Source organism: Dendrobates tinctorius, unplaced genomic scaffold, assembly GCF_039654945.1.
Source record: "Dendrobates tinctorius isolate UK_male_01 unplaced genomic scaffold, ASM3965494v1 ptg000093l, whole genome shotgun sequence".
NCBI classification, from domain to species: Eukaryota; Metazoa; Chordata; class Amphibia; order Anura; family Dendrobatidae; genus Dendrobates; species Dendrobates tinctorius.
The window spans coordinates 22,730,231-22,752,744 of NW_027361761.1; the positions used below are offsets into that span (position 1 = coordinate 22,730,231).

The window sequence follows — 22,514 nt, forward strand, 5'->3', positions numbered from 1 at the left end:
AACTTACCAAAATAGTAGCTGAAGATAGCATCCATCATCGTCCGGTTGAGATTTAGCATGTCCGCTATTCCCAGGTAGTACTCTCTCCTTGGGATCCAAACGGCCTCTTCATAATCATCACTGTCCACACATGGGTAATATAACCGGAGGAAGATTCCCTGCGGACGAAGAACAGATGCACTAACAATCAGTGCCGCCATACCCTATACTGTTTATCTGGTTATTAATAGTGATGAGCAGACGTGCTGGGATAAAGTGCTATCTGGGCATGCTCGTGTGGTGACCGAGTGTCTTCGGCATGCTCGAATAATATGTACGAGTCCCCGCGCCTGCATCTCTCTCCGCTGTTCGACAGCCGCAACACATGAAGGGATTACCTGTTTGATAGGCAATCCCTGCATGTGTTGAGGCTGTCGAACAGCTTATACATATTATTCGAGCATGCCGAAGACACTCGGCCACTACACGAGCATGCTCAGATAACACCTTATCTGACACATTTACTCATCACTAGTTATTAACCCGATCCCATTATTTCTTAACGCCAATCTAAATGGGAAAACGTTAGCCCATAAGTGAGTATCGATTGAACCCAATGTTTATTATTACTTGCAGGATTACACAGCCTTTCTGATATGAATTACCAATTTTTACAGTTTACACCATGAAATCTGCTGACAGATTCCCTTTAATGCAAACCTGTCCCCTTAGAGCACGCACGTTGCCGGCAGCACATTTCCTGTATACAATACAGTAGTGCAATGTGCTGCTGACAATGATAATTTAATGGCCGACGTAAAAAAAAAAACTCAGTCTGAACATCACCTAAAAATATCAAGGTGTTTGCTAAAGGAAAAGCTACACAATGGTTAGGTGGTACACAATGTACTACACAATGGGTATTCACTTATGGTCATTATGTTGTTTTTTTTACCATTGGCATGTGGCCTCTTGTCATTCTCTTCCTTGTTGTTTTATAATTGGTTGTAAATGAATTACCTAATAATTGAGCAACAATATTACCTAAGTAAATCTTATGACTACACACCAGTAAAAACATAGTGTATGTGAAAATGCGTATATAGAGAAGGGGCCATGTGGCAAACTAAACGCCTTCACCCGTAAATTTTTCTTTCTTATTTTTATGTTCTTTATTGTGCAGCAACAATGACCTAGTAACATAATCACTTTGACTTAGGACAAACTAGAAACTCCATTTGCAGACACATGTTCCGGGGTGTTTTGTCCTCATCAGTGCAAATCAGAAGAACTGATTTGGCTGGGTGAGAGGTCTCTGATAGGGAGTCTTAGGCCACGTTCACAAGTTCAGTGATTGGTCATTATTTTATATCAGTATTTGTAAGCCAAAACTAGGAGTGGGTGATAAATACAGAAGTGGTGACGTGTTTCTATTATACTTTTCCTCTGATTGTTCCACTCCTGATTTTGACTTACAAATACTGATGACAAATCCTAACCAAACTATGAACGTGGCCTTGTGGGGGAATCTTCCCTTCTAAAGAGGTTATTTTCAAATACAAATTATAATTTTGTCTGTGTCGCCATTTTTAAGGACCCATTACTTTTTTAGTTTTAGGATGGACCAGTGCAAGGACTTGATTTTTGAGCGTACATACAACGTTTTGACTGCTTTTCTGGTGGCTTTTTTTAATTTTTAAGGCATTTACTTTACAGGTCAATGTTATATTTTGATATATCGGAAATTTATGGACATTGTGATAACGAAATTAAAATAATTACATTTTGTATCTTTAAAATGTGAAAAGTGGAGTGCTTAGAATTACCATTTTCTATTATTTTGTATCCTTTAGGCTGTGTGCACACGCTGCGGAAAAGGTGCGGATTCATCCGCGCGGATTTTGTAAAACCGCTGCGGAACCGCAGCAAAATCCGCAGCGTGTGCACACAGCCTTACATTATTTGTAGTGCTTTAAGGCTGTGTGCACACGATGCAGATTTGCAGCGGATTTTACCGCGCAGAAACGTTGCATCTCCGCATTGTGATGTACAGTAGCCTTAAAATCAATGTGAAAAAAAAAACGCTGTGCAGACGCTGCAGATTTTTCCACGCGGTTTTCCCGCGGTACAAAATCCGCAGCATGTTACTTCTTTTGTGCGGTTTTCCATCTCCCCTGTCACCAAGTCCGCAGGGGGAAAACCGCGATGGAAAACCGCACAAAAACCGCAGGAAAAATGGAAGAAATCCGCAGGAAAAATGCAGGTCATTTGACCTGCGGATTTCTTCCATTCTGCGCGGAAAAATCCGCAGGGCCAAAAAGTCCGTCTGCACTCAGCCTTAGAGGACTTGAACCTGATCATTGGATCACCTATTCTCTCTATCTATAGTGGTGTATTGACCACTATGTCCGCTAGGGGGCACTGTGTGGGTGTCCCAGGATGGGCCTACAGGCATATCCATTGTGGTAATGGGTATAGGATGCTGAATGACCGCTATGTATCCCAAGGTAGGTGGCCTTGAGATGCAGGCTCGAGTATTGATCAACAGAGGTACTGCTGACGTTTCCGTTACAATGTGTCAGGGAAGCCTGTGTGTGGATGTGTGTAATAGGACCTTTAGTGAGGTCATAGCCATGTGATCACCTGTGGGTGTGGTTATGGACCATATAAGGTACCTGAGGTCTGGTCACAGGAGAGAGAGTGCACATGGATCTGATTGGGCCATGTGGAAGGTCCCGGCAGGCCAAGGTGGAGGAAGGTGGGCTACCTTCCTGAAGACCGCGTGCTGAGGCTGCTGACCCGGTGAGGCCTATGTATGCTGGCTGTATGTGAGGAGGGATAAGCCTCCTGTGTTTTGCTGAGGCTCCAAGACTGAGCCTGAAGTAATGGACATTGTTATGCTTGCTTTCGCCTGAGCTAAAGGCTATTCCTGTGTCTGGCTGCAGATAGAGCTCTGCTATGGACATTGCCCTGGCCTGTGTGTGAACAGGGCCTGAGGGAACACAGCCCAGCTAAGGACTGTTTATGCTGCTTTTGACTGCTGTGAAGGCTGGAAACCTGTGTTTTGTTACTGTGAGGTTTATGGAGAAAATAAACCGAAAGGAATTGTTTTAACTCTGAATGTGCCAGTGTTTACCTCCAAGACCTGCAAAGTGGGTAATCCCCGTCCACTCACACGGTGGAACGCTACACCAGGGCTGTGGAGTCGGAGTTGGTGCTCATTTTGGTGGAGTCGGTATAAAATGGACCGACTCCTAAAACATATAATAAATTGGGTACAGTAATTCAATGCAGGATGTGCTGAATATTTTTTCATAGGAGTTTGGGAAAGTTATGAAATGTCCTATAAATGGCTGTTCTATTCCTGATCTAAGGCTACATTCACACACAGCGTTTTTCCTGCGTTTTTTGAGGATACATTTTTCAGCTGCAAAAGCTGATCATCTTTTCAAAAAACCGCATCACCTGAAAGGTTTTTGAGCTCATAGATAATGTTTTCAATAGCAAAAGCAGATTAGAAATCTGCTCTATCTATCCATATCTGTCTATCCATATCGTATCTGTACCAAAAAGAATGAAAACCGGGTAGTACACCAATATATATTCTGTTCTATCTAAATATCTTGATTATTGGATCATAAAAATGATTAAATGTCTGATGTTCACATTGTACTACAATAAATTTTTCACTTAAATATAAGCAATATGTGTGGGAGTCGGAGTCGTGGAGTCGGTGTAAGGGAAATTGAGGAGTCTGAGTCGCAGGTTTGGCTTACCGACTCCACAGCCCTGCGCTACACTATTTAGTAATGGAGGAAGTCAATTAGCCAGGACTCTTAAATTCTGAAGCATCGAAGTGAAGATACAATGGTACTTTTTAAGACTCTGTTCAGACTTATCTTGGGGCCTCGGCCACAGATCTAACCAAACAATACTAGTCGAAATAGAACAATATTTCGTCTGACTAGTAAAACTATGAAAACCAGACAAAAGTCAGTATACATGTGGTCGCATGACTGCCTGATCGCACCTGATTGGACTCGCGGCACCACACCAGGTCAGGTCATGATTTGGCAGTCTGCAGTGAAAAAAAAAATTGACTGCAAACTTTTATCCCAAGCCTGGACAACCTCTTTAAGGCCGGTTTCACACGTTCTGATATTTCTGGTAGCAGAAAAACCGTACCGGAGATGTCCATTTGTCACATCGGTGTGGCATCCATGTGTACCATCCGTGCGTGATCCGTGTATTGAAACAATTTGTTTCAATTTTAACCCTATGACTTTAAAAACACACAGGACGGCACACAGACGCTATCTGTGTGCAGTACGTGTTTACTCGGACCCATTGACTTGTATGGGTCCGTGTGATCCGTGCAGATGCACAAAAACGGACATGTCGCCGTGTGGAGCACACAGACACAGGGTCCATAAGAAAACACAGATATGTGTACACACCCATTCATTTGCCTGGGTCTACGTGTGTTAGTGTCTCCGGTACGTGTGAAAACTGTCACTAGCGTGTGAAAGAGGCCTAATGGAAATCTGCCAGCTGAGGCATGCTTCCCAAACTATGTGCAGCATGTGTCAGGCCACAACAGTAATATCTCAGCCAGGTATATCTGCCTTTATAATGCTGCGGTGTTTCAGAAAAAAAATATATATATCTACCGGGGACCGAGCTGCGCTGTAGACTAGTCATACAGATGGGTCTCCAGAGGCTTCTCCTCGCCTGCTGACACTGACAGTATAATTATAATAAGGCCCCCAGCGCCCGGTCCTTCCTGCATCACCCCTTCAGCTAGCACGATAACCCAATCCTCTCACATTCCCATGACTTATCTGAATTTAATTAACCCAACAAATTCTGACCACCCTCAGCTGAAGGTTGCAGGCAGATAATTAATAGATGGCACTGGCAATTTGTCATCCAACTTGGAGCAGCAAAGAGCATGAGAAAAGGGCAAGGCAGTGTCCGAGGAAAATCTATGGTGGGCACTAGGACCGGGGGGGGGGGGGGTCCAGCATGCTTGAACAAGAGCATAGCACTGTACTACATATACTAAGACTCTGCTAGCCAATGTGGAGGGTCTCACTCAGGGGAGGAGGCATTTTGCTGCTCTCTCCCTGCCTCCTCAGAGTGCCACCTTCCTTATGAAAAAAGCATCCGTGGCTCTAGGTGGGCCCTTTCATGTAACGGGGTCTGAGGCGTCAGCCACCTCTGCCCAGCCGGTAGCTATGCTACTCGTAGTTTGTAATAATTAATTACATAAAAGTAAACAATATATTTCTTTAAAAGGAACGAAAAAGGTTATATGTTTTACCTGAATGGTGTGGTCGGTCATCAGGTCAGTGCAGCCCACAGTATGGGGCCCTTTTCCTTGGGGTATCCCGCAGAACTGGACGCTACTGTAACTCCCCATCGCTTGTGCTGTCCGATGCGTCACAGTGCTGGTGGCTGGAGATTTCCCCAGAGCCTGGAAAAAAATATTAAACTGTTTCAGAAAATATGCCTTTACTTACACAGTTACAGAAATATTTAGAAGTTGGTGCAAGACCATGAATATACTACATCAAGTGTGTGTGTGTGTGTGTGGGGGGGGGGGGGGGGCGGGTCTTTGCCCCTCTACAGGAAGTGGGAGGGGTGGGTCTTTGCCCCTCTACAGGAAGTGGGAGGGGCGGGTCTTTGCCCCTCTACAGGAAGTGGGAGGGGCGGGTCTTTGCCCCTCTACAGGAAGTGGGAGGGGCGGGTCTTTGCCCCTCTACAGGAAGTGGGAGGGGCGGGTCTTTGCCCCTCTACAGGAAGTGGGAGGGGCGGGTCTTTGCCCCTCTACAGGAAGTGGGAGGGGCGGGTCTTTGCCCCTCTACAGGAAGTGGGAGGGGGGGGGGGGCGGGTCTTTATCTCACTACAGGAAATAGTGAACGGGTGTCTGTCACTTTCATAGAATCGTAGAGTTGGAAGGGACCTCCTGGGCCATCTGGTCCAACCCCCTGCTCAAAGCAGGATTCGCTAAATCATCCCAGTCAGATGTCTGTCCAGCCTCTGTTTGAAGACTTCCATTGAAGGAGAACTCACCACTTCTCGTGGCAGCCTGTTCCACTCATTGATCACTCTAACTGTCAAAAAGTTTTTTCTAATATCTAATCTGTGTCTCCTCCCATTCAGTTTCATCCCATTGCTTCTAGTCTTTCCTTGTGCAAATGAGAATAAAGTTGATCCTTCTACAATGTGACAGCCCTTTAGATATTTGTAGACAGCTATTAAGTCTCCTCTCAGTCTTCTCTTTTGCAAACTAAACATTCCCAAATCCTGCAACCTTTCCTCATAAGACAGGGTTTGCAGACCGGTCACCATTCTGGTCGCTCTTTTCTGAACTTGCTCCAGTTTGTTGATGTCTTTTTTAAAATGTGGTGCCCAAAACTGGACACAATATTCCAGATGAATATTTCCTGTCTGTCAACCTGCATACAGACATAGCAAACAGGCAGGCTTTCATTTTAAAACAGGCAAGTCATTGGATAATGGCAAGTGTAGCACATGCTGGGAGGTTCCAGCTCCTATTGTACTGACAGAATGCTGATAAAGAGGATCTGACCACTGAAAAAGAGTAAATGGTGAGAGTATGAGAATTGGACACTTTCTGGATATATTAGACTGGTATATGCTCCAAAAGAAGTTTTAATTTATTGTGGGTGATAAGGCCAGCAAAAGCAAGCAAGACCATGCTTTCCTACATATTTTGTATTAAAAGGCAGATAAATGTTAAATAGTAATTATGAAAAACACAATTTCTCACCCAATGAATGATTCGGGAGACATTGATCAAAGGTCGCGAGAACCTTGTGACATGGACCATTCCAAACACTCTTCACCCAGTCTACTGTATCAGTTCATGTACAATGGTAGCATGACAGGTGCTCCTATAATGCAACATGACATGTGCCAATTACAATGACATGGGTACGAGCCCTTGATTGCAAAAATAGCTACATCATCACCAAGCATCCACATTGCAATACAGAGCATAGAGTTTCACAATTTAGTTAGGATACGTCCAGATGATAAATAAAACGGTTGTCTCATATGCCCCTGCTTAGGACCCCCTTCTACTAGCCAGAGGAAAAATATATGCTGCAAAGAGTGACTTGCTCTTGAGGACTCGGTGTGGCCATGATATTACATGTATTACCCATTAGAATGTGTGCCAAGTAATACCACATTTCTCCTGCAGTGGCCGCCAGTTTCCCGAGTCAATCAAAGCTGATCGTATTTCTTCTTTTACAAAAGCAATTTTCTATATTCTTGAGTCATTATGTGCAATCTCTTGTCAGCTATACAGTTTTTAAAGGGAATCTGTCACCCTATTTTTCGCCTATCAGCTGCAGCCACCGCCATCAGGGGCTTATCTACAGCATTCTGTAATGCTGTAGATAAGCCCCCGATGTACCCTGGAGGAGTTAGATCAGAGACGTATCCGGGGGGGGGGGCAGCTAGGGCATGTGCCCCGGGCGCAGTCGGCAGGGGGCGCAGTCTGGCCGCCTAATGCAGTGGTCCGCACTGTCTACCCCCCGGCCTGGGAGTCGGCGGTTCTCTGTGCTGGCTATGCAGACGCCAGTACAATTGAAGCTCTGACCGCCGGATCAGAGCAACGTCAACAGCATGATCAGGTCATGTGATCACGCTGCTGACGTCACTCGCCGGTGCCCAGAGCGCTCCAATGTGGAGCTGAAGAACCACCGAAGATGGGGATGGGGGGGGGGGGGGGGCAGGCACAATGTGTCAGGGGAATTGGTGTGGGGATGGGGGGTTATTTAATGTGTGTTGGCATTTGGAGTGGGGAGGAAGGATAATAGTGTGAGGCGACAGTATATTGCAGATATTTTTTGACACTTCTATCTTTAAGGGGATCGTGTGGCGATTTGCTGCAGGAAGACCAGAGAAGATGGAAGTCTGCAGAGACGAGATGTGGGTGAGAAAACGCATCATGGGGCCTGGACAAGAAGAAGAAGAAGAAAAGAAGAACTACTCCAGAGACTAAGTCATCTATAAGGTACCTGGATGTAAATATTATTTGTGATACTGACTAATTCTTACATTTTTATTTGTTAGGAGCATTAAAGGGGTTGTCCAGGTTTGCACTGAGTCTGCAGTCATTCCTTGTGACTGCAGACTTCTGAATTCTCACAGTGCTCACTGAACGCTGTTAGGATTCTCTCGGTAATTTACATACATGTGGTAACGTGCTGACATGACGTGTACTCTTGCTACTGGTACGGGAGAATCCTAAATGTGTGCATTGTATTCGTTGTGAGAATTCAGAAGCCTGCAGTGTCGTCAGGATTCAGCTCTGCAGGTTCCAGAACCAAATTCTTGACCCGGGTGCCAGAAAGCCTAGATACACCTCTGAGTTAGATTATACTCACCCAGGGGCGTTCCGGGTCCGGTTCAGGCCCAGAGGGAGTCGCGGACCGGTGCCTTCAATCTTGCAGCGTTGACGTCCTCTTCATTCCTGCCCGTTTTGTCTCTGGCGCAGGCGTACTGCTCTGCCCCGTTGAGGGCAGAGCAGAGTACTGCAGTGCGCAAGCACTGGACCTCTTCCGGCGCCTGGGCACTGCAGTAATCTGCTCTACCCTCAATAGGGCAGAGCAGTGCGCCTGCGCCGGAGCCGCGACGGGCAGGAATGAAGAAGACGTCATCGCTGCAAGATGGGAGGAGCCGGACAGGACCGCGACTCCCTCCGGACCCAAACTAGACCCGGAACGCCCCTGGGTGAGTATAATCTAACTCCTTTTTCTTCTCTTTCAGGCTACATCAGGGGCAGCTCTACAGAATGCTGCACATAAGCCCCTGATGGTGGTGGGTGCAGCTGATAGGTGAAAAATAGGGTGACAGATTTCCTTTAAGGGGCTTAAAAGCTCAGTCTCCCAGCTGAAAGTCTTTTTTTCTCCTTAAAGGCAATCCGTCACCCCCCCCCCCCCCCCTGGACGATTTTTACCTATTACTATGGGCATACAGGTTGGAATGGTTAAACCAGTCTTATCTGTATGCCTCATAGCTGTGGTGTAGACATTGAGAAATTGATTTAGAATCTTTTATGTGAATGATTTCTCCCAGGCTCCGGGGTGTGCGGTGCCTGGAAGAAATCACTGCCTCCTCACTTCATTATATTCTCACCTCCCTCCCATTAGTATCATACTGACACTGTGGACACTGTAATCCCGCGCATGCGCTGTACGATCGTGCGGTTATGCGCACAGCGTCCGCCCTTGTATGGGCAGTGTCTGAGTTGATCTTCTGCGCAACTATAACATTTTTTTTTTTTTTTTTTTTTTTTTTTTTCTGATGACAGCTTGTCTTTTGCGGGACAACATGACATTTTTATAGATAACATTTTTTATTTAGATTCGTCTTTTTTGATCACGTTTTATTCTACTTTTTTTTTTCGGAGGTATGATGATAAAGCATAATTTTTTGCCTCGTTTTTTTGTTTACTTTTTTAAGTGTTCACTGAAAGGGTTAACTAGTGGGACAGTTTTATAGATCGGGTCGTGTCTATTTTTCTGGTTTTATGTGTTTTTTGTTTTAATATTTTTTAAATTTTTATATCTTATTTTTATTTATTTTTTTTTTTTTTTTTCTTCATTGTCCCCGGTAGGGACATCAACTTCAAACTGACAGATCGTTGATCTAATACTCTGCAGAGCATTACAGCAGCATTTGACATACAGGGAGGAAGTGTGTCAGCTCATGCTCTGAGCATGAACTGGTAGGCCACCAACCTTGGGTGACCCTGCGGCCATTTTTCGGCCGGGGGTCACCATCGGCAAATGCATTGCATTGTGCCGATGGGAGCAAAGTGGAAGCTCCCTGCCTCGCAATGTCGCTGTCACTATTGACAGTGACATCACAGGGATTAAATGCCCGCAATCGGTACTAGTACCGATCGTGGGCTTCACTACAGGGTGTCAGCTCTCACATAGAGCCGACACCCGCACTCGATAGTGGCTGCGCTCAGCATGAGCCCGCGCGATTACGGCTCCCTATATATACGTCCCATGTGGTAAAAGGGAATTTGCCATCAAAAATTTTTTCTTTTATAATTGAAAAAAAAGAAAGTATTGCTGTTTACATTTTTTATAAAAAAAAAAAAAAAAAATAACTTTTTTAATGGTATAGCAAATAACTTTAAAAAAAAAAGTTTGCTATTCTCCACTTTCCAGTAGCGGGAGCAGTTTTGGAAAACCTAATGTATTGGCTAGCTCACATTACGACTGCAGTAAATGTGGGCGGGATCTGGTCACATGGGTCTGATGTCACTCCTCTAGCCATTTTATGGGCATTTGTAAAAGGGGTAAGGGAGGATGAAGTTTAGGATCACAGTGCGGAAACATTTTGATGGTGACTGTAAAGTGACACTGACATATGTATGGAAAGCGTCACCGAGGACGGCCGGCAGCGCCAATTCTGTTAGTTGGTATGTATCTCGCTCTGGGATTAGATACAGGGCTCACTGTATGCAAGCCCCCCGCAAACATGTATTCCAATGCTAAATCAGTAAAGAATGTATTGTAGTCCCATTTGAAGCAGAGAGGAGGCCAAATACTTTCAATCTTATAGTGCCCAATTTTCATTTCTCCCCAGACTTCAGCGTAGGAGGCTCGGAACAATAGAAGAAATGACCGGCTTCTGTATAAGTCAGCTAGAGCAATAATTATAGCTGATCGATTAACATTAATCTGGAGAATGTTCTGTAAATTCATCTACTGATTTTGAAATGTTCAGCAGAAAAAAAAATTATTGCCATTATATAATAATTATATAATACACATCTAAGGAATGCAGTCGTGGGAGATGAGCCATGCTGAGTAATGCCGCTGAACTGGTTTTATTTGCAAATCCTCTGTTATTAAAACATATCAGTCCATGTAGAAAACTTAAAAAGCACCGAAATAATGTGGTCATAAACCAGGAATGTTCTGTTCTTCTGTTACATTGTTCCAAAGCTTACTAAAAGTAACTGCAAATTCCTGCTTATTCACATCAGGCGCGCATTGAACAACTTTTTGTTTTATACGCAGATTCCATGTATGTGTAGGCTGAACTTCTGACATACCATCGTCACTGTAGGATAGGTGATAATGGAATCTGCATTGATAGGGAAGTTTTTATCCCAGACGGAGAATTTATCAAAATTACATAACGACATGGCAAGTTGGATGGATGGCCGACCGCCGCTTCACGGTCCTACCAGAGGGGGGGGGGGGGGGGGGGGGGGGGAAAAAAAAAATCAGCAACCCCACCACCCATCATTCCAAGGGCGCAGTCAGACTTGGATGAAGATTGGAACACAGTACATGGACTGGCTGGCGGCTCTCCCGACCCGAGGGTGAGAGCTTCATGTATTTCTATGCAGCTGTCATACTCGAGTTGGTAGAGCCGTTGGCCAGTTCAAGCATGGCGTTCTGATCTCCACCCGATTTATAAGGCGGTGTGTCTGTGCACTAAGGCGGATAAAAATTCCCAGTTCTGCCGTTCGATTGGAACTCCACCGAAAAAGAAGTTTTTACCTAACTTGCGGATAGGTGATGATAACTTGTTTTATCTGGACAACCCCTTTAAATTTCCTTTAGCGGGATCCATTAGTTTACTTTCATTTAAAAGTCAATGCGTTTTTGGTCAGGGAAATAAATATATTTCATCAGAAACTCTTCTGAATATATGATATCTGTTGTGGTAATACATATGGTTTTCTGGTTTTGGATACTTCTATGTCCATGGCCTGTTTCACGCACTAGACAGCTGAATGTAGCCTACACCAATGTAAATGTGCTTTGCAGGAAAAGAACATTATAGATCGTGAACACAATGGTGTGAGGTTTAAAGGGCCCGGCCTGTGCATTCACATAGAACAAAACACAACATAAAGCTGAACAGTTTAAAAAAAAAAAAAAAAAAAAAAGCTTAATCTGCCAGTAACACTGAGAGCGTAGATCGGACCTTACACATCAGCTGTGTGCACAGAGCTGTCATATCAGGCAGGGTACAGAAAATATTATGTTCAGGAAATTTAAAAAACCTCAATCACCCATTTTTTAAGTCCTATCTGGGTGAGCGCTAGAATGATAGTGAATTGTAAGCACTGCGGAATATAAAGACTTATTATACTAGATTATGGCCCGATGCTATCGCATCAGGAGGATGCGATAGCATCACACCTCTTGCCATGTTAACCCTCAACACACACACTCCTCTCACCTTTCACCATCTCCACTCACTCTTTCACTCCACATACGACCCCTTCTCTCACTCCGTCTCTCATACTCACGCCGTCATCTCCGCTGCTCCACGATCCCTGACATCATCTTCCGCCGGCGCCATCCTGGATCCAGACGTTGTCCACGCCGGCGACATGTTCTTGCGGCGACGCCATCTTGAGTATCGTGAAATCTCGCGATACTCAAGATGGCGTCGCCGGAAGAACATGTGGACGACGTCGGGATCCAAAATGGCGTCGGCGAAATCTCGCGTTCGTGGACGCCATTTTGGATCCCGATGTCCTCCACGCCCGCGACATGTTCTTGCGGCGACGCCATCTTGACTATCGCGGGATTTCGCAGATCCAAAATGGCGTCGCTGCAAGAACATGTCGCCGGCGTGGAGGACGTCTGGATCCAGGATGGCACCGGCGGAAGAAGATGTCGGGGATCGTGGATCAGCGGCGATGACGGCGTGAGTATGAGAGACGGAGTGAGAGAAAGGGTCGTATGTGGAGTGAGTGGACGTGAGTGGAGATTGTGAAAGGTGAGAGGAGTGTGTGTGTGTTGAGGGTTAACATGGAAAGAGGTGTGCGGTGACGTCACCGGTTACAACTGGACGTAAGTTGTTTCAACCGGAAGCTGCTTAGGGCATTTATTATTATATAATGACTTGTAAATGTCCTGGACATGCCCAGATTTGGGGTGCTGTTCTGCAAGATTGGCACTATGTCTTGATTTCAACTGATATACTTGAATGTAATGGTGGAGCAGGGAGACATCAGCTCCACCATCCAGCCTGAGCAGAAGAGATGCACAGGAATCATTAAATGGTGCTGCACAGAGACTCACCACCATGGTGTAGAGCGGCATGGGGCAGTTATGCTCAATGTGGAGGCATCATGCTTCACGAGAAACATTGTGGGGGCACCAAAATGTATGAGGGACAGCATGCTGGGCAGTACAGTTGCTAGGATATTAATTGGACAAGTACACAATATTTGCCTGGCATCAGATGACTGATACCTGCCAGCCTAGCAGGCAGCAGCGCCTCTTCTTTCCTGATGTCAGATCAGTAGAGCCCTGTAACTATTTCTGAATATAGTGAACGGCTTGTAATCTTGCGGACTGCTCTCACGAGACTCGATAATGACTATCATTAGTGTACACAGCTCAGTGCTTATTACGTCCTTGGAGTCCACAAGAAACAAACACAAGAGAACATAGAGCTGACAATGTGACAATTATTCCCTCATGACTGGCGGACACAGACAGAAAAGGGCCCCTGTGCAGGAACAATGCACCGGCCCTTTGAAGTCCAATAGCTCATTATAATTCACAAATCCATCTGCTTTGGAAATAGAAATGGGTCCCCTTACATCTTGGGGCCCCTGTGCAGAAGAACAGGCTGCACCAATGATATGTCCGCCCATGCTCATGATACACACATTAAGCCTACTTATCCCATGCCTTGAAGCCATATTGTGGCATTACATGGTAGTGCTGATGAGACCCCTGATGGGAATCTGTCAGTAGGATCAACTCTTTTAAGGCCTGTTTCACACTTCCGTTTTTGACAATCAGTCAAAATCCGCCGTTTTTGCAAAAAAAAACGGATCCGCCATTTTTCTTGGCGGATCCGTTTTTTTTCCCCATTGACTTGCATTACCGGCGGATCTTGACGGATGGCCTTCCGTTGGATCCATCAATTTTTTTTTTTTTGTTTTTTTTTTGCGTCCGCTGAGATGCCTGGACGGACCATGTAACGTTTTTTTCTACTGCAGGATCCGTCTCTCTCTCTCTCTCTCGATCTGGTGGCATCCGTTCACATCAGTTAAGAATGGATCCGCTTTTTGGCGGATTTTAGCTGTTAAGATCTATGGGTGGTGCATAGATCTCCCTGTTATCTGCCTCCAGAGCTTGTATTAAATAGAAGGTTGCATTACCAATGTGGGACATGTAAATCAGGAGACCAGACTGTCAGTCATTACATGTTTCACACTGGTATCTTTTAGGCCAGGGGTCTCAAACACGAAGCCCCTGAGGCAGTCATCTGCGGCCCGCGGTGCACGTCTCACCCCCCCTGAGGCAGGTAGAAGGGGAAAGGCACGCAGCCATCCAGGAGCGCGGCGCTGGCTGTGTTCTGTGTGCACAGGACCTGTGATGAGGGGGAGGAGTCAGGGGGTCACATGATTAGGGGCCTCAGTGTAGAATCATAGAATCGTAGAGTTGGAAGGGACCTCCTGGGCCATCTGGTCCAACCCCCTGCTCAAAGCAGGATTCGCTAAATCATCCCAGTCAGATGTCTGTCCAGCCTCTGTTTGAAGACTTCCATTGAAGGAGAACTCACCACTTCTCGTGGCAGCCTGTTCCACTCATTGATCACTCTAACTGTCAAAAAGTTTTTTCTAATATCTAATCTGTGTCTCCTCCCATTCAGTTTCATCCCATTGCTTCTAGTCTTTCCTTGTGCAAATGAGAATAAAGTTGATCCTTCTACAATGTGACAGCCCTTTAGATATTTGTAGACAGCTATTAAGTCTCCTCTCAGTCTTCTCTTTTGCAAACTAAACATTCCCAAATCCTGCAACCTTTCCTCATAAGACAGGGTTTGCAGACCGGTCACCATTCTGGTCGCTCTTTTCTGAACTTGCTCCAGTTTGTTGATGTCTTTTTTAAAATGTGGTGCCCAAAACTGGACACAATATTCCAGATGAGGTCTGACCAAAGAGGAGTAGAGGGAAATAATGACTTCACGTGATCTAGACTGTATGCTTCTGTTAATACATCCTAGAATTGCATTTGCCTTTTTTGCTGCTGCATCACACTGTTGACTCATATTCAGTCTGTGATCTATTAGTATACCCAAGTCTTTTTCACATGTGCTGTCACTTAGCCCTATTCCTCCCATTCTATATATGCTTTTTCCATTTTTATTGCCCAGATGTAGTACTTTGCATTTCTCCCTGTTAAAAACCATTCTGTTAGTTGCTGCCCACTTCTCCAGTTTATTTAAATCTTTTTGAATCCGCTGCTGTCTTTGCCTGCTGGTTGTCATGGTGCTGGCTGGGTAAGTTTCTGTGTGGGGTCAGGAGGGGTTTACAGGGTGGATGTAGCGGAGCCGTGTGTGTACGAGGTGTAGGGAACGGAGGCATGTGTGTACGAGGTGTAGGGAACGGAGGCATGTGTGTACGAGGTGTAGGGAACGGAGGCATGTGTGTACGAGGTGTAGGGAACGGAGGCATGTGTGTACGAGGTGTAGGGAACGGAGGCATGTGTGTACGAGGTGTAGGGAATGGAGGCATGTGTGTGCGAGGTGTACAGAGCGGTGCCGCGTGTGTGCGAGGTGTAGGGAACGGAGGCATGTGTGTACGAGGTGTAGGGAACGGAGGCATGTGTGTGCGAGGTGTACAGAGCGGAGCCGCGTGTGTGCGAGGTGTAGGGAACGGAGGCGTGTGTGCGGAGCGGATCCGCGCGTGTACGAGGTGTAGGGAACGCAGGCATGTGTGTACGAGGTGTGCGGAGCCGCGTGTGTGCGAGGTGTACGGAGCGGAGATGTGTGTGTATTTTGGCATGGGGTGGGCCCCATTTGAAAGTTTACACCAGGGCCCATAACTTTGTAGCTTCACCACTGCTCACGCTAGAAGAGAGGAGGAGTGCGCCGCTCCGTAGTGGCTGTAGCCCTGCGTGATGACATCCATCTGGCGCTGCGTAATGACATCACGCCAGCGCGCAGTGAGGGGAGGCGTGACATCACCTCCATTGCTGGATTTTGCAGGTGACTGTGGCTGTGTGTGTACAGCGAGATGATAGCGCGGGCTCACATGCAGAGCCGACACTATCATCCTCTGAGGTAAGCTGTACATCGCAGCTGACAACCTATTTGAACGGCCACGATCGGCATTGGCACCGATCGTGGCCATTTAACCCCTTAGATACCACTATCAATTGTGACTGTTTTAAGTTTGAAAGGAATGCGGCCTGCCAGCTTAAATTTTTTTTTTATGTGCGGCCCATTTTCGCTACCGAGTTTGAGACCCCTGTTTTAGGCTATGTGCCCACGTATGCAGAAAACTCCTGCTTCAAAACCGGACTCCTTAGCAGAAAACGCACGTTTTATTTCCGCGTGTTTCTTGAGTTTTCCGCGCTTTTTGCGCAAAATCCACACGTTTTTGATGCGTTTCTTCCACGTGTCTTCTGACTCATAGGAAATGGCTAACAACGCAGACGTTTCTGCAAAATTAATGAGCATGCGGTGTTTTTCGCGGAAAAAAACGCATCAATGTGCGGAATTCATTTAAAATTAATGGGATGCTTCTTGTATGCGGTTTTGAAGCATTTTGACCGGGACAAACGCTTCAAAAACGCGCAAAAAAACGCTTACATGGGCACACAGCCTCAACAAGCCCTGGAGGCAGATTCTCAGACAGATCTATGCTCCGGCCCATAGATCTTAACAGCTCATTTACATATTAGGGAAAATGTGAATTTCTCTGGAGTAAGACATCGGATTGCAGATATCAAGCCATCATTTTATTCAGTTATCTATTACCTACGACGGATTAGAAGGATTGATCCTACTGACAGATTCACTATAAAATGGTTAAAATCAAAAGCAGCGGCACAGAGCAACTCCCACAACAGATGACGGGTAACTACACTGAAAAGAATAGAGAGAGAAGTGATATCATGTGTAATAAACAGAAGGTCACATGATGTATCACACAAAACATTGTGCAATAAATTACATGTTATTCACCATTAGGCTATGTGCACACGTTGCGGATTCGGCTGCGTTTCCGCAGCGGTTTTGACCCTGCGGAAATGCAGCAGTTCCGCAGACCAAGTACAGTACAATGAAACCCTATGGGTTTTCAAAAACGCAGTGCTGACGGTGCGCTTTTTTCCGCGCGGTTTTGCTGCGGTTTACAAACCGCAGCATGTCAATTGTTTGGGCGGTTTCAGCAGCGGTTTCACACCTTTAACATAGTAGAGGTGTGAAATTCGTTTTTGGGCTGAATGAGCATGTCAGTTTGTGCGGAGTTTTTCTAATCTGCTTTTCCTATTGAAAACATTATCTATGAGCTCAAAAACCTTTCAGGTGATGCAGTTTTTTAAAAAGCTGATCTAATTTTGCAGCTGAAAAACGTATCCTCAAAAAACGCAGCAAAAACGCTGTGTGTGTGAATGTAGCCTTAGATCAGGAATAGAACAGCCATTTATAGGACATTTCATAACTTTCCCAAATTCCTATGAAAAAATATTCCGCAGATTCTGCTTTGAACTACTGTACCCAATTTATTATATATTTTAGGAGTCGGTCCATTTTATACCGACTCCAACTCCACCAAAATGAGCACCGACTCCACAGCCCTGGGTAATACACCACGAACATCATGTGTACAGAATACAAACAGCTCACTATATATAATATACAATGAGTGTATTATAAAGCCATAGCGTACATGTGATACACCACAAAACACACAGCACACAACAAGCTATATAGTACACACCAGGGCTGTGGAGTCGGTAAGGCCTGTTTCACACTTCAGTTTTATCTGTCAGTTAAAATCCGCCAAAATAGCGGAAAACGGATCCGCAGGCGGACTAGAGAGAGAGAATTTTATCCAGCAGCCAGACAGAAATGCGGGTTAAATCCAGAAATAGCGGATCCGGACAGCAAAAAAAGTTACATGCTCCGTCCGGGCCGCTGAGCGGACGCCAAAATCTTGGCGGATCCGTACAAAAGCGGATCGAATGGACGACCATCCGTCAAGATCCGCCGATAATGCAAGTCTATGAGGGAAAAAACGGATCCGCCAATAAAAATTGCGGATCCGTGTTTTGTTTTCAAATCGGCGGATCTTGACTGATGGTCACAAACGGAAGTGTGAAACAGGCCTAAGCCAAACCTCCAACTCCGACGCCTCAAATTCCATGACACCGACTCCACCAAAATGGGCTCAGACCCGACTCCACAGCCCTGGTACACACGCTACAATAATTCACACTCCGCACACCATAATATTAACACACACAACACGCTATATAACACACAAAGCTAATGATGTACCATATAACACAGAATGTGACATGCTACATATTACACACTCAACCCCGTACACCACAATCTTACATAGAAGACGACACACTATAGAATACACGAAGAACATGCTATGTATTACACACACTGCACTCTATAATATGCACAACACACAGTATATAGTATATGAAACCATACACTGCATGTTATACACCATAATACACAGATTGCGCGCACAGGACACGACACGCTATTACACATCCAGAGCACTATACACCATAATATACACAGTGCACACAACACACTACATAACACAGAGAAACATGTAATACACACATAGCATGTAAACAGCCCATTCTATAATGCACACTATGTAATATAAACAGCCCCCAGCGCTGAGTATAACGCCTGCACTATACACCACACATAGCACATGGCCCCTATACACAAGTCACTAGCCCCTGCAGACCGCTGTGGGGAGCCCCGTTTACACACGGCAGTGACGTCACTGCATCTTTCCCGCCCAAATCCTGTCACTGCTAGCCCTGATTATGATTACTATCATTACCTCACAGCGGCGGCATCAGGCACAGGCTGCACTGAGACCCCCGCACAGTCACACACAGGGCGGGAGATAGGAAGTGTGTGTGTGACGGGGCTTCCTGTGCAGTGTCATTATAGAGCCGCCATTAGGTAACCACAGGAAGCCGCAGCGACCCTCAGCCTGATGTACAGCAGGGCTGGGAGGGAGCCGCCTGAGGGGCCGTGTATGAGGCAATGGCGGCAGTGACACAAGTTACCTCAGATCATGAGCTGTACATAGCTCCACACTTTCACCGTTTATTCTATTTGGTGTGAAAGGATGCCGGCCATGAAACTATAATGTAGTGTGCCCTAGAGAACTCCTCCCTACCACAGTGAGGTTTTTATTTACTCTGGTGCTTTTCACTTTCTCTCCTCTGGAGAGCCATTACCTTTACATTTTTCTATCTGCGTGGCTTGATAATTCGCTGGACGACACCATTCGTTTTACTATATAATGTACAGAAAAATGCTATAAAAATCCCAAATCATCTGAAACAATGGAAAACAATCCTGTCATTCTCTGATGGGGTGGGAGGGTTTCTTGTTACAAGATTCTTTGGGCGATAATGACCTGACTCTATGATTCTCCTGGTCAGGGCTTACACTCGCGAGAGACTCGCACGATCAGGCCTGTTTCACGCTTGCGTTTTTTTATGTCAGTCAAAATCCACCAATTTTAGAAAAAATAAACTTACATTAGTGGCGGATCTTTACTGACGGTCGTCCGTCCCACCCGTTTTTTGACGGATCTGGCAAGATTTTAGTGTCTCCCGGGCGGATGAGACGGGACCCTGCAACGGTTTTTTTTTTTCCTTGACGGTCCCGTCAATTTTAAGTGCGCATGCCCGGAAGCTTTACTTCAGAAAGCATTTTAACCCTGAAATGCCGTTCCGGGAGCTGCGAAAAATTCTCTCTCCTTTTAGACCGCGGTCGCTTTAAATTTGCTGCACTTTTCATCTTCGGCGGATCTGACCATATTACCGTCCGCTGACATCCATATGTCACAACGGAGACGGATCCGTTAATTTTCGTTTTTGGCGGATGTCAGCTGTCTGCCAGCAACAGAAGTATGAAACAAGCCTAAGCTGGGACTGGAGCGTGCGGGCTGCATATATTTCTATGTAGCCACACGCTCCAGTCTGAGTGCCGGGTTTTCATGCTAGAGACTCGCACGTGAGCATGAGCCCTCAGTACGATTACAGAGATACCATACTTGTGTAGTGTTTTTTTTTTTTTTTTTTTTTTTTTTTTAATATATTGGTCAAAAATGTGTACGAAAAAAAGTTTTTGCATTTGTTTCAACCTTGTGTGACCCGTAACATCTCCATTTTTCAAGATCTGGGGCTGGGTGAGGTTGTTTTTTGTGCCTTGAGTTGACGTTTTTACTGATATTTTGGGATAGATGTGATGTTTTCATCGCCTCTTGCGTTTTATTGCAGAAAAAAATTCTGGCTTTTTTTCTCATTATGCCGTTTACCGATCGGATTAATTGTTTTTATAGATTGGAAATTTCTGAACACAGCGATACCAAATAGGTGTATGACATGATCTCTAAAAGGCCTAAACTTAAATATGACACATTTCCTTTGTGGAAATATATAACAGTAGTCAGCAAGTGCTGATAAAAGGTAATAACAAACACAGGGTATTTAGTCTATACGTTTTTTTGCAAAAAAATGTATACCAAGCTGCCTCACCAACGTCAAGGTAACCCGTATTGAAGCAGTCCCTATCTAATGTATTTAATACCTGAACATATGAACTGTGTCTAAATGAGCAGGATTAAGACAGGCACTTTCTGGTATGGGCACGTGATGCAAGACAGCTCCTTATGTGCATGTCACACAAGAGAGGGGTGGGGTCTCTCAAATCATGCATAAGCATGAAAAAAACTGGATTAAAAACACACATGTGACATGCACAATGTGAACAAGTCTGTTGGACCATGTTCACTCCACCCTGACTGAAACACAAACAAAAAGCACAGAATGACAAATGTGCAAAAATACCTTGCAATAAGACATATAACAGTAGTCAGCAAGTGCTGATAAAAGGTAATAACAAACACAGGGTATTTAGTCTATACGTTTTTTTGCAAAAAAATGTATACCAAGCTGCCTCACCAACGTCAAGGTAACCCGTATTGAAGCAGTCCCTATCTAATGTATTTAATACCTGAACATATGAACTGTGTCTAAATGAGCAGGATTAAGACAGGCACTTTCTGGTATGGGCACGTGATGCAAGACAGCTCCTTATGTTCCTATGTTCAGGTATTAAATACATTAGATAGGGACTGCTTCAATACGGGTTACCTTGACGTTGGTGAGGCAGCTTGGTATACATTTTTTTTGCAAAAAAACGTATAGACTAAATACCCTGTGTTTGTTATTACCTTTTATCAGCACTTGCTGACTACTGTTATACAGTGCCTACAAGTAGTATTCAACCCCCTGCAGATTTAGCAGGTTTGATAAGATGCAAATAAGTTAGAGCCTTCAAACTTCACACAAGAGCAGGATTTATTAACAGATGCATAAATCTTACAAACCAAAAAGTTATGTTGCTCAGTTAAATTTTAAACATACAAGTGTGGGTCAATTATTATTCAACCCCTAGGTTTAATATTTTGTGGAATAACCCTTGTTTGCAATTACAGCTAATAATCGTCTTTTATAAGACCTGATCAGGCCGGCACAGGTCTCTGGAGTTATCTTGGCCCACTCCTCCATGCAGATCTTCTCCAAGTTATCTAGGTTCTTTGGGTGTCTCATGTGGACTTTAATCTTGAGCTCCTTCCACAAGTTTTCAATTGGGTTAAGGTCCGGAGACTGACTAGGCCACTCCAACACCTTGATTTTTTGCCTCTTGAACCAGGCCTTGGTTTTCTTGGCTGTGTGCTTTGGGTCGTTATCTTGTTGGAAGATGAAATGACGACCCATCTTAAGATCCTTGATGGAGGAGCGGAGGTTCTTGGCCAAAATCTCCAGGTAGGCCGTGCTATCCATCTTCCCATGGATGCGGACCAGATGGCCAGGCCCCTTGGCTGAGAAACAGCCCCACAGCATGATGCTGCCACCACCATGCTTGACTGTAGGGATGGTATTCTTGGGGTCGAATGCAGTGCCATCCAGTCTCCAAACGTCACGTGAGTGGTTGGCACCAAAGATCTCGATCTTGGTCTCATCAGACCAGAGAACCTTGAACCAGTCTGTCTCAGAGTCCTCCAAGTGATCATGAGCAAACTGTAGACGAGCCTTGACATGACGCTTTGAAAGTAAAGTTACCTTACGGGCTCGTCTGGAATGGATACCATTGCGGTGGAGTACGTTACTTATGGTATTGACTGAAACCAATGTCCCCACTGCCATGAGATCTTCCCGGAGCTCCTTCCTTGTTGTCCTTGGGTTAGCCTTGACTCTTCGGACAAGCCTGGCCTCGGCACGGGATGAAACTTTCAAAGGCTGTCCAGGCCGTGGAAGGCTAACAGTAGTTCCATAAGCCTTCCACTTCCGGATGATGCTCCCAACAGTGGAGACAGGTAGGCCCAACTCCTTGGAAAGGGTTTTGTACCCCTTGCCAGCCTTGTGACCCTCCACGATCTTGTCTGATGGCCTTGGAATGCTCCTTTGTCTTTCCCATGTTGACCA

The 22,514-nt window shown here is 45.3% G+C and overlaps 1 protein-coding gene across 4 annotated transcripts in view; it reads right to left on the reverse strand.

The window, feature by feature from the left end:
- The window catches only part of PLA2G7 (phospholipase A2 group VII), a 58,896-nt gene that overhangs the window by 14,572 nt on the left and 21,810 nt on the right, over window positions 1-22,514 (reverse strand). Inside the window, exons 1-4 of one of the 4 annotated variants that reach the window (XM_073586564.1) lie at window positions 18,848-19,253; window positions 6,776-6,899; window positions 5,303-5,455; window positions 8-158 (exon numbers count right to left, since the gene is read on the reverse strand). In XM_073586564.1, the coding sequence (XP_073442665.1) occupies window positions 8-158; window positions 5,303-5,455; window positions 6,776-6,835 (364 nt within the window). In that variant the 5' untranslated portion in view covers window positions 6,836-6,899; window positions 18,848-19,253. Of the gene's footprint in view, window positions 1-7; window positions 159-5,302; window positions 5,456-6,775; window positions 6,900-18,847; window positions 19,254-22,514 lie in introns of those variants that run through there. The other 3 variants (XM_073586563.1, XM_073586566.1, XM_073586565.1) reach the window with 3 other exon arrangements.